At 37.9% G+C, this 12,165-nt stretch overlaps 1 protein-coding gene across 1 annotated transcript; it reads right to left on the bottom strand.

Moving 5' to 3' along the window:
- Positions 1-1,284: 1,284 nt before the first annotated feature.
- Positions 1,285-11,650, bottom strand: LOC145718211 (contactin-4-like). The gene is made up of 3 exons (XM_081809670.1): positions 11,632-11,650; positions 5,859-6,034; positions 1,285-1,483 (listed from the first exon to the last, which is right to left on the bottom strand). Exons 2-3 carry the CDS (start codon positions 6,018-6,020, stop codon positions 1,322-1,324), a joined length of 324 nt encoding a protein of 107 aa, XP_081665796.1. The 5' UTR covers positions 6,021-6,034; positions 11,632-11,650; the 3' UTR covers positions 1,285-1,321.
- Positions 11,651-12,165: the final 515 nt, after the last annotated feature.

Genomic DNA, 12,165 nt, shown 5'->3' with positions numbered 1-12,165 from the left:
ACTAAGTAAAGATAAAATACACAAGTTTGTAATTACAAATGTACTTAGTAAAGCAAAAACACAGCATTCTTAATTAGTAAAAGAAAAATCAATGGAACAATAAAAACAGAACTATTACCAAAAAAATAAAAAATAAAAAAAAATAAAATGGAAATAAACACGTTTCCATAAGTTATTCAATGGGTAGCTCAACCCAGGTTGAAAGTTTTTCTCTTTTATCTGGCTCTTATCTGTAGTGTTATCTGTACTGTAGTGTTACTGAAAGGTTTTTGTAGGCAATTTAAAGAGGAATGAAGACAGGGATGGAAAAGCTATTTTTCTTTAACCTCTCTTGACAATGAGTTTAAGTTGCTAACTCCCACACATCTCCCCCCTCAGGTTCTGCCTAGAGGTTACGGCAACATGTCTGTTGCTTCCAATAATACCTTGTTCTCCCTGAACTCAGATTTACCCTGCCTCCACACCTGATTTCTGCTGGAGTTTTGTATTCTTGCACTCAAGGTTCTGCTGGCCGAAGATTCCGAACCACCAATGGTTAGGGTTCAGAGGAAGGAGGTGCTAGCCAAGAGATTATTTGGATGTTCTGATTTGGCTTCACTTTCAACACTTTAGAAAAGTCCTGAGCATGAGTCCGTTTGATTCTGGTACGTCCACTGGTTCCCCAAAATTTTAATTTCAATATAAAAATATTTGTTAAAACTCCATTTACTGTTGCTTTATAAACTGGTTCCATGGGGCTCAGCCAGGGCCTTTGGGGCCATTAGGTTGAAGCTAGGCCACGTGGGTAGGACTCAAGAAAACCTCACAAATGTCAGTTTGTAGGCTGATTTACTACATCCCAGGCAGGCAGGAAGTGGTTTCCCTCTAAAGCCATATTTTAAGAACTGGAGAGAACTATTAACTTTAGGGGAAAAAAGGAAACTGGGAAAAACTGGTGATTTTTCTGAAGCCACGGTTCTATCAGTGCCCTAAGTCACTAATTTGGCTTAGCCCAGATAAAACATCAAAAGGTGCAGTCTGATCCTTCTGTAAACTATTTGCTTTTGTTAATCCAAAATTATTCTAGAAGGTCCTATCAACCCCAACAGCCATACATCGGGGCACTCGGGGCACTCACAGGAGTTATTTTCAGTACGGAGTAACCGGATTTGCTCTGCACTTTCTGGTGATCCCCACCGCCCCCCCGCCCCCACCATGAGAAAGAGATACACACAGAACTTCTGTGGGCTGTTAACCACTGTTTACAATGTTTAGCTTTTATCTGACTTTCCCCGTAATTCTAAGCCGTAGAGGTTTTTAGAAATCTGTGCAGGAGTAGATATCACAAAAGTATTCCAAGAACAGAACCCAACACTCCCATACCTCTTACAATCAGGTCTGCAGCAGCAGAGAGCTTGTCTACACTTGTTTGGACCATGCAGATGTATTTCCCAGCATGCTTCAGCTGGATGTTTCGGATCATCAAATCACCAGCTGAATCCTGCTGATAAAGTAGGGGAAAGTGGTTACAATTACTTTTTAATGAGCTCTAAATATCATTATCACATGAAGGACACTGTGACTAATGGATTTATTTTACACTGGCTGATGAAAACATTAGTGATGCAAGCCATGGCCTATTAAAAATATGTGAACCTGCCTAGGAGATAAGAACACCAACACTTTCAGAACACACCTTGGACAAGACCTCGGGTGTCTGGCTTCTCTGGGTCTCCAGAGCAGGTTGCCACCCAGGTCAGAAGCACTTAAACTTACTTAAGGTGGTTCTTGATCTAGTCCTGGGGGTTTTTTCAGATATGCCCTCAACCTGCAGCCTTCACTGGCATTCCAGTACTTTGGAACTCCATATTTGGAAAGGGGAGGCAGGCCCACATTTGGAGGCATCTGCATTTTCCTGCGCAACTCTGTCTTACAGCCAGCATTTTGATTGCTCCCAGGTTTGAATTAATAGAGTATGAGGACCACACTCTCCAAGGAAATCTAGCATCACCTAGCGTGGAATGCTGCTAATTTGTTTTTGAAATGCCAAATGCAAGTCTGATTAGCAGATGCATGGGACTGATTACATCCCAGTATGGACTTCTATGTGCCCTAGAAATATTCCTACATGTTCACCAGCATGGTACTTTTAATAAATATGAGACGATGCCTCTACAGTTTATCACAACTAAAGAACATGGCTACACCTTGGAGTTTCATTGTTTCACAGCTCTGTTCATCAAAAGCTTGGAGAACAGGTGGCTTGCGTATGAGTGCTCCCTAGAGGTCAGATTCAGGAAGCTGTGCTTACTTCAAACCCCACAACAGATGACAAGATAACATAGGTTATGTTGGCCCTGTTGCTATTCTTCCAAATGACAATAATGTTGGATAATGCTTAACAGTATTTAAATATGGGAGCCATATATTAAAGCTAAATACTCACATGTTCTATAAGGTAGGTGCTCCTGTTATCCTTACTTTACAGGTGAAGAAACTCAAGCACAAAGAGGTTGTATGACTTGCCTAAAAATCACTTAGCTAATAAATGGCAGAGCCAGGATGTGAATCCACAAAGTCAGGCCATTCTACCTTCTGGAAAGACCTTATTCTCAATCTAATTTAATGTGTACTTAATTCCCTTTGTTTTAGAGCAATATATCACAAATCCATCCGGAACAATGGAAAACCTGGAACTGCCAATAGTTGTAAATAAGTTTAGAAGAGAGGCTCAAGCATTCAGTGAAGGGAGAGCTGATGTTTAGGTACTCAGTTGTCTTGGGCTGATCCCTGCTGTGAGATTTCATGTAAGTCTCTGGGTCTTAGTTAACTGACCTGTGAAAGAAGGATGCATTGTCCACTGCGTGAGGTTGTGAGAATCAAATGAGACTGTATGTGTACGTGAAATCCTGAAAACTGGGAAGCACAGAGTTAATTTAAATTGGTATTATTGATGACCACAAGTATCAGGTCAAAAATATTAAATCTAACTCAAGGAGAGCTGTGATTTTTATTTATTTATTTATTTTTACCAGGAAGCTGTTTTATTTATAACACTTGGGTTCTCATTCAGATTCTATTTACTAATCGAGTCTTATAATTGCTCAGTAAAATAGGATAATAATTGCTACCCTATTCTGCAGGCTTTCTGTGAGGATTAAAGAGCTGATAGACATGAAAGTGCTTGATAAATGATTAGGCGCTTTGCAAATATAAAGGATCATCACCATCATAATTAATACTTCTTTACCTAAGACATTCATGTGGTTAGGACTCTTGAGTATAGGTTTAAACAAAAAAATATGTCTCACAAGGAGGTATGTGCAGGGAAGGTGGAAAGCCGTATTTGTTTTAAAGAAATGGGTATACTATGTCGATTATCCATTTCATTCACCAAGGGATTAAAGTCAGAATAAACCAGTTGTAGCCTGGAAATTTCAGAGTACAACAATGTATTAACAGAATGTGCTGTCTTTATTTACAGATTTGGATCACAGTTGTGTTTTTAAAGTGAAACTGAAACAAAGAAAAAAATAAAGTCAGGATTGAAGTAAGAGTCTTACAGAAGGAGACCACAATCAACTTTCTTTTTTCCTTTGAAGTCATCCAGATGAAACAGTTTACTGAGATCTACATTCGTGTTCCTACCAAAGTGAACAAAACAGTACCAGCTTATTTTTTCTTGTTGTGGTCTGTTCTGTTCCTGACAGAGCACTTGGAGGCCATCAAAGGACAAGGGAATAATAGCTTTTCTGAAAATTGCAACAGGTTGGTTCTACCAAGCATCCCTTCCACCATGCTGACCCAGGAAGCAGAAACTGAAATGGCTTGCAGCATTGCTTCCTTCTCTCTTCTGCTGTCAAGTTCTACCGCCATAGACATTAAAGATCCTGGGGGCTAATACACCGATTTCTCACAATTTGTAGTGCTGTCCTGAATTTTGCACTTCTTAGCAATAACTGATGGGTATTAGCAAGAGTTTCACAGAAGAGACGAGCTTTTCCCATATGAGATGCTAATGGCTGTGATTCCACAGACAGAGCTCTCTACAAAAGGTGGTCATTAGTGCTTGACTCCATTAGGGGTGTCCCCACCTGTGCCTCAGCCAGTCCAGCATAAAATCCACATCTGTCTGACTGATAGGGCATCTATTTTGATCAGTCAGGCAACTGTTCTAATTGGTTGGTGACTGTGCCATTCTGCGAGATAATATTTTTAATATCTCTCCTGGCCAAGACATTGGTCTTAGCATGAAAACTAATATTCTGCTTAATCTATGAAGGTTTTCTCAATTTATACTTTCCTGTTATTAAAATCCATGTTATTCTTCCTTCAATTAGCACAACTATTAAAATTTATCAAGTACTACTTTTGTGGAAGGCATTAGGTTATGCACTTTTCTAGACCTGAAGGTATTTAATATCTTCAATGCCCTTGTGAAATTAATATCTCTCCCACTTGGTGATTAAGCTGAATCATATCAAAGAAGTCCAGAATGCTTAATATTGGCAATTTCATCCAGGCTTTCTCAACCAGGATTCCAAGAGTGAATCCCTCGTGACCCAAGGCATCCACTGATGTAATAAACTAACTTCTCTCCTATGTATCTAAAATATTACCAGTTATATATGATCTTTGGAAAAATTGAGAAAATGTTCAGATTATTCTTGGTGTTCCGTGAGAGACATCATTTGAGAAAGGCAGCAAGAATGTAATTAACAGAATAGTATTATAGTTGAGTGGAAAACAGGCCCTCAACATATCATACAGATAATTTTATAAGCTTTAGCCCACTTATTCTCAACATAAGGGGGAGGGGAGGCAAAATGAAGAGGGCAAATTAGATTCCTATGGCAGAGGAATGGGGAGGGCTTTTTTCAAGTCATAGCCTCATTTTTATTTTCTTCTGTCTTTGGTTGGACCCTTCCATGAGGATGGCAGCCAGAGTGAATCTTTATTACTAATGGGAATGTACGGCAGTATTAGGGTAAAAAAATTTTTTTTGAGAACAATTGTGATAGATACAGATTGTTTCCAGATTTAACCTCATCTTGGTGTGTATTCAATGGTAATATGTATTTTTATGGAAAGGAAGGCATTATGAAAATTCAAACATTTGAATTCAAAATTACCTGGAGATAATAAATACCCTGATCAGACTTTCAGATTCAAGAAAGAGAGCCCTAATGTCACAATGAGACTTCTATAAGAGCCAAGCAGAGTTTAATCAGCAGCCTAAAACCACATGAGTAAACTGTCCTTAAGATATTTTCTTAATCATGTGCTATGATATATGGTATTGCGTGGAGCACAGAGCCAGGGATTTGAAGGTTTTTTTTTTTTTTTTAAAGATTTTATTTATTTATTTGACAGACAGAGACACAGTGAGAAAGGGAACACAAGCAGGCCTCCCGCTGAGCCGGGAGCCCAATGTGGGACTCGATGCGGGGCTCGATCCCAGGGTCCTGGGATCATGTCCTGGGCCCAAGGCAGATGCTTAACGACTGAGCCACCTAGGCGCCCCCAGGGATTTGAAGTTTAAAGCTGAGTTCCACAGTTTAGGGCTTTGAGGCCAAGGTAGACCATACATTTCCCCCCGAGCTCTAGTTTCCTGATTCATACATAGTTCGGAATAACTAGCCTATAGCATTGTTGTGGGGATGCAGAGGACTGTCATCTAGGGTTACTCAGTAAGTGGGGCCGCACTGATCAGGCAAAAAGGAGCAGGAATTAACCAAGAATTTCTTAAAATCAGGTGTTGGAACAAGATCAAGAATAACCTTATATTTCTTTTCAAGTTAGTCTAAACAAGTTGAGTCACTTTGCAGAAGTTCAGTGCATACTCAATTTCCTATAGACAGTTTGATATTAATACTTACCCCTCCAACTCTTTCAAAGTGGTCCCCATCTTTGTCAAAATCTATCAGGTGTCCATTAAATGACCAAGTAAACACGATGTCTAGCGAGTGATCATGTGTTACCTGGCAAGGCAGAACAATACTTTCTCCAACAGTGACATCCATGCTGGAAGGGGGTACCATCACCCTTGTTGGATCTGTGGGTGAAAACAAAGGCAAATCATTAACAAAGCCTGTGAGCTTGTGTGGAAGTAAAACGTAGAATCCAAGAGCAGGATGAAATACTAAGTAGTTTTGCTTTATTTTTTCTTAGGCTGTGACCAGTAAACCTCAGTCATCTGGGAAGCTGAGCTTCAGGCCAGGAGGTCATTTTTAATATGAAAAGATGAAAACACTCATTATGTGAATCTTCACAGATCAACAAAACTCAGCTGGGGAGCACTGAGGTTAGATCTCTGAAGACACTAATGGAAGGGCCTACTTCTGACAGCCTGCTTGGAAACTGCCTCTTTAAAAAGGTTTTCATATCTCCCCAGTGTCACTAGAAAGCAGTAATTCAGCTGAATACTAACAGGAGAAATCCATGTTAATTTGAAGTTTGTTTGGCTCCCCCCTACCTTATTATAAAAGTGATAAATGTTTAGTATGGGAAATTTAGGAAATTTAAGAAAGTTAAAAGAAGAGACCAAAAAACAAACAAAACAAATCCTACTTACTCTCCTTACTGTCCAGATAAAACGTCTTTTTTCATTTTGATGTAATTTCCCTCTGTCTTTTTGGTTTATAGTTTTTCAAGTTGTTTTGTTTTGCATTCTTATAACATGATACACATATGATTTTCCTTTTTTCTCTAGTTAATATAATACAGGTTTATATCTTTATCTACATATTTTTATAATCTGCATAATGTACTATTAAGTTTATAGTCTCAACCATTTTGAAACTAAGACATTTTAGCAAATTTTTATAAATATAATATAAAAATGCTGTAATGAACTCATTGACAAAATTATATATATTTGCATATTACATCTTTAAAATAAGTACTAATTCGCTTTTAAATTCACCCTTTACATTATGATTTTAATTGAAAAGGAAATGGGCTTGTTTAGCTGAGACAGTTTATAAACCCTAATCCTACATTGACGTGCCGGTGATCTTTTATTTTTCACTGCAATATGATTTCATAAAATGTTGTCAGAATACAACGGTGAAAAGAAATTTGAGTTAAATATAAAGGTCATATAAATACCTAAAGAATGAAATTCCGAATTCAGCCATATTCCAGAAATTTCTCTGCACTAAACCAAATCAAACTAAACCAACTAAACAAACCATAACAAAGAAGACAAATCAAAAGCAAACAAAACAATGAAAGAACATTGATTAATACCCTTCTATACTCACAGGATTATATTTCAGGCTGTGGGGTATATAAATATTTATTAAGTGTATCTCCTCGATTAAAATCTCATTTGGAAATTTTGAAATGATGTCTCATAGGACATGTTTGATGGGTCTTACTTTCCAGCAATGCATACAAAAACCTCCTCTTTAAAGAGAGTATTTAAAAGAGTTTTTCTGCCCTTTTAACCAACTATGGAAAGCACACATTTCAAGTCATTAGAAAAGGAAAGTCTGTGTCCATAAACAGATTATCAGCTTGGAGTGAAATATACTTTTGCTGTTTTCCAAAACTAGGAAAAGATCATAAATGGACTGCTTGTGCTTTCAGTCATTGCCGTATGAGTGAAGTTCATGAAAAGAGAAGGTAAAAACAGGTATTCTCAGCTAAGAGATGATGGGAGGGAAAATCCTTTATTTTAAAACCTGAGGCTTTTACAAGTCACATAATCAAAATTTGCTCTAGTGATTAACTGATCTGCAGGTATAGATACAGATTGAGATTTTTTTTTTTTAAATGAGGGAAGGAATTGAGAACAAAGCACTTTAGAATAATTTTTGCTTTTAAAATTTAAATTTTCCTCATCTATAGAATGAAGACTGGAACGAATAATTCCTGGCCAAAATCATATGTGTGTATGGTTTTTATTCAGTGAGATGTTGCCTAATTCTCCTTTAACTACCTGTGTACTGATTTCACAATTTAGATTCTTATCTTAAAGAACATTCATTTGTTGATTTATCCACCAAGCGTGTAGTGTGTGTTGCATGGATGACAGTGCCTTGGTAGCCAAAGAGATATAAAAGAGAATGAGGGAATGAAAACATTCATAATAACTAGCTGAGCCCCTTACATTCCAGACACTGTGTTAAAACTTTACATGTATTCTTAACAAATAGGTATTATTATCATCTCTACCTAATGGATGAGGGAAACTGATGCCTAAGAGTGTTTAAAAGGAACTATCTGCTGTGCTGAGCTGCATCCTTTCGTTTAGCTGAAAACATGATATCCATTCACAAATCATCCAGAGACCAAGTCTAAGGGCATAATATAGCAATTTGTACTCTTGCTTATGTACAGTCCACTTAAGATATTTAAATGCAGAAGAAATTCAGAGAAGGCCGTGGGATGAAGACAGTTTCAGAGGGTTTCACTGCAAGAGTAATGAAGTTACTGCCTTAAAAAGGTAAAAAGTAGCGATGACTTCATGCATAAAATGCTGGCTCTAGCTCTAAGCCTACACATCAAACTCCTGAGAGCAGAGTCAAATGTCCAGGCTCAAGTCCTTAAAAATGTCTTGGCTTCCTATCTCCTGACAACTTTTGGGTGAGCAACAAGGAGTTGGCACATATTCCAAAGCCTGGAGTCATTTGCAATTCTGGCTCACATTTTTAATTGACATTTGTTTCTTGAAGAAATGTTCATTCCTTTATGCACATGTAGGGAGTGGGGACAGATCTTATTATTAGTGAACTCAGTTGCCTGTTAACTAAGAACTGGAGAGCTCCCTAAATCAAGGATTATGCTGGTCCGGTCTGTGCTGACAGCTGCTAATTCATGAACTTAGCACTTATCACCGATTCCTGTTCTGAGCCCCGAGGGAGCAAGAATCAAGGCAAGGCAAGTCATGCAGGATACACACACCAGAGAGGTCTCCTTGGGACTAGAGAAGATTAAACTAAAGAGGTTGAAACCTCATTATCTACTTGGTTTTCTCAAATTGCATGCCTGTTCAGTACTCCTGTTTTCTGTGTTGTGAATTCTGATGCTTTTTACTTGATTAATTTCCTTAAATTTGAATACAAACGCTGTACACAAATAAAAAGATGGCTTCTTCAAAACAAAACTGTCTCCCCTCCTTGGGTTTTAATTCATCAAGATCAGGAAGAACCTATATTTACGACTTCTGTTCTGAAGAGTCACTCCAGCTATTGTTCTGTGCATAGAACTCTCAAAGGCAATTAGGACTCAAGATGTGAATTGATGTCTGGATTTGGATGTAATTAAATACCAACAATAAATATGACCAACGACATCCCTAAACTTTTCTGCTTGTGGTTGGTTCATCCTGCAGAGAATGATAAAATCAGAACTCCAGAGGACTGATGTTTAAAATGTATATATTTACCAAGTGTTTAACCCTCCTAGAATAAAATAAAAAAAAATACTCATGTTCTACATTGTTTCCTATAATAGAGAGAGGACAGAAAGTACACCAAGTGCTTTGTTCTCGAGAGCAGGACAACCATGAGAGAGAGAGAGAGAAAATTATTAACAACTCTGTTAACGATTAGGTCAACAATTTGATGCATAAATTACAATACTTATTATCCAAGTTATATTATCTTCTGACTTTCCCTATTGGTGGAAAAGCTTTCTGATCTAGGGCTTTTATTATCTATAAAAACAAGTACCTGTAGGTTCACAGGACAAGAATTCTATTTTGATTTTGCTTTCCCTATACAATACCAACCCTTCCTTTTAGTTGGTAAATACTTTCACTCACAGTGCCAAGGTATTCACTCGGTAACTATCAGGAAAGTACTTAATGTGTGTCTCATTGCTCTTCGTTTACAGAAAGTATGCATCTCCTTTTGTTAGTGACTTTCTTTACTGTAATGGTTTTGATGATGCCTTTGAGTCAGGTTGTGTCTTCTTTTTTATATTAATTTTTATAGATGGAACTTTAAAAATGGGATTCTTCAAAAACAGGAGCTAGTCAAAGAGCTGACAGCTCACCTGAAATGGCACAAGGGGGAGTGGCCAGAGAACTATTTTTAATAGTAGTTAAATGCCACAACAAAGATGGTGGGTTAATTTTCACAAAAAACCTGGAAGTAGCATCCTAGGGATGAATTTCCACTCTCTGCATTGGTCCCATTTTTTGAATAAAAATAAAACCTGTGTTGGATGAACTATATCTACCAATTCTGCATAAAACACACATAAAAGGAATACCCTAAATATGAGATGAAATTCAACTTCCACAGTGATTTCAAGCTGGACCAATTCTTTCATTTAGTATGAAATGTAATAGGGATAAAGGTAAAAGACTACACTTAAAAAAAAAACAGCTACGAAGGTACAGGCTAGAAGAAGACTGTATTGGCAGCTCATGTGGAAAAGACTTGAACATCTCAGTGTCAACAGGGTTTGTGAAGTTGCCCCAAAAGCTAATGCAATCTTAAGTTGCACAGATAGCGTGTGGTATTTCGTCTTAGGTAAAAATCCCATTGTATTTTGCATTAATGAGACCACAGCTTGGCTAGGAACATCTTTTGGATTCACTGGCAAATTAGTGCACCTAGGTTAGTGAAGCACATAACAAATCTGTAATGGCTAAAATAACTGAAAATGTTTGACATAAGAAAGAGAAATTATAGGAGACACAAGAGTGGTCTTCAAATATGTGAAGGGTTTATAGGCAGAAGATTAATTAAACTTACTTCGTGTCACCCAAAGTACAAGGTACAAAGAAGTGTATTTTGGCTCTGTATAAGAGAGAACTTTCCAATAATTTGACCTTTTCAACAGGGAAATGCGCTGCCTCAGGAGAATGTGAATCACCTATTCAAAAAGTATTCAAGCAGAGGTGGGCACCATCAGAGAAGGTAAGTCAGGTTACACTGAAGGCCAGCCAGGCTGGATAAAGCCTATTATCCCTCTGAAGACTGATGCTTCCCTGACCACCCTCCTCACTGGTAATCTTTTCCTTTAGTGAAGCTTGTTCTCTTTCTTCAACATTAAGCCTGAGCATTGTCACGGACTATCATTTACATATATCCAGTTTCTCCCCTATGATCAGGTTCCTGGGAGTCAGTGACCAGATCTTACACTTTTATAATCCCTGGTGCCTAGCTCTGTACCTACTCATGAGAGGTGGTTAAGGATAAGTTGATGACAATCTGTGAATGGTGGTATTGGTTAATGCTAGAAATAAGACCCTGAACCTTAAAAGTGTTGTAGATTGGGAAGGTATTGTGTTATATTTCTTATTATTTACCCAGTAGAACATAAAAAAGGAGCCACCTAAGGGTTCACTCACTGTGTAAATTCTGGTTCTTCTTCTGTGTTCATTACTGACACATTAAGGATTTATTTTTTTCTTGCTTTAAAAGAGCAATTTATTTTATTTTTTTATTTTTTAAGGATTTTATTTATTCATTTGAGACAGAGATACAGAGAGAGAGAGAGTGAGAGAGAGCACAAGCAGGGAGAGAAGCAGAGGGAGAGGGGGAAGCAGACCTCCCGCCGAGCCAAGAGCCTGACGCGGGGCTCAATCCCAGGACCCCGGGATCATGACCCCAGACGAAGGCAGATGCCCAACCATCTGAGCCACCCAGGCGCCCCAAGAGCAATTTATTTTAAAAATAATTTCAAACTTACAGAAAAGTTGCCAGGAATGTACAAAGAATTCTTTCACCTTCACACAGACCCCTTCATTGTTAATATTTTACTGCATTTGCTTCTTTCGTTCTTGCATATAATGAAGATATGTAATAAATAAACATATTATCTATGTATTATGTATTTATCTATAATATATGATATTATCTATATATTATATATTTATCTATAATAAATAAACAAACATGATATTATCTATAATATATAATATCTACTCATTATCATTAGACTTTTTCTGAACCTTTTCTTTTTTTTTTAAAGATTTTTATTTATTTATTCATGAGAGACAGAGAGAGAGAGGCAGAGGGAGAAGCAGGCTCCCAAGGAGCAGAGAGCCCGATGCGGGACTCGATCCCAGAACCCTGGGATCATGACCTGAGCCGAAGGCAGACGCTTAACCATCTGAGCCACCCAGGTGCCCTTTTTCTGAACCTTTTGAGAGCAACTGCAGACACGAGGTCTCATCACCCTTAAACATTCCAGCATGTATTTACGCAAACAAAGTCACTTTCC

Source organism: Leptonychotes weddellii, unplaced genomic scaffold (assembly GCF_054177405.1).
Source record: "Leptonychotes weddellii isolate Sample4059 unplaced genomic scaffold, ASM5417740v2 HiC_scaffold_1214, whole genome shotgun sequence".
NCBI lineage: Eukaryota > Metazoa > Chordata > Mammalia > Carnivora > Phocidae > Leptonychotes > Leptonychotes weddellii.
This window is presented reverse-complemented; position numbering and strand designations above follow the sequence as displayed.

Coding starts and splice junctions, on each gene's coding strand:
- LOC145718211 (XM_081809670.1), bottom strand. CDS start 6,020: ATGGTACCCCCTTCCAGCATGGATGTCACTGTTGGAGAAAGTATTGTT. Junction 1,484..5,858: donor ACTTTGAAAGAGTTGGAGGG/GTAAGTATTAAT, acceptor CTACTTTATCAG/CAGGATTCAGCTGGTGATTT.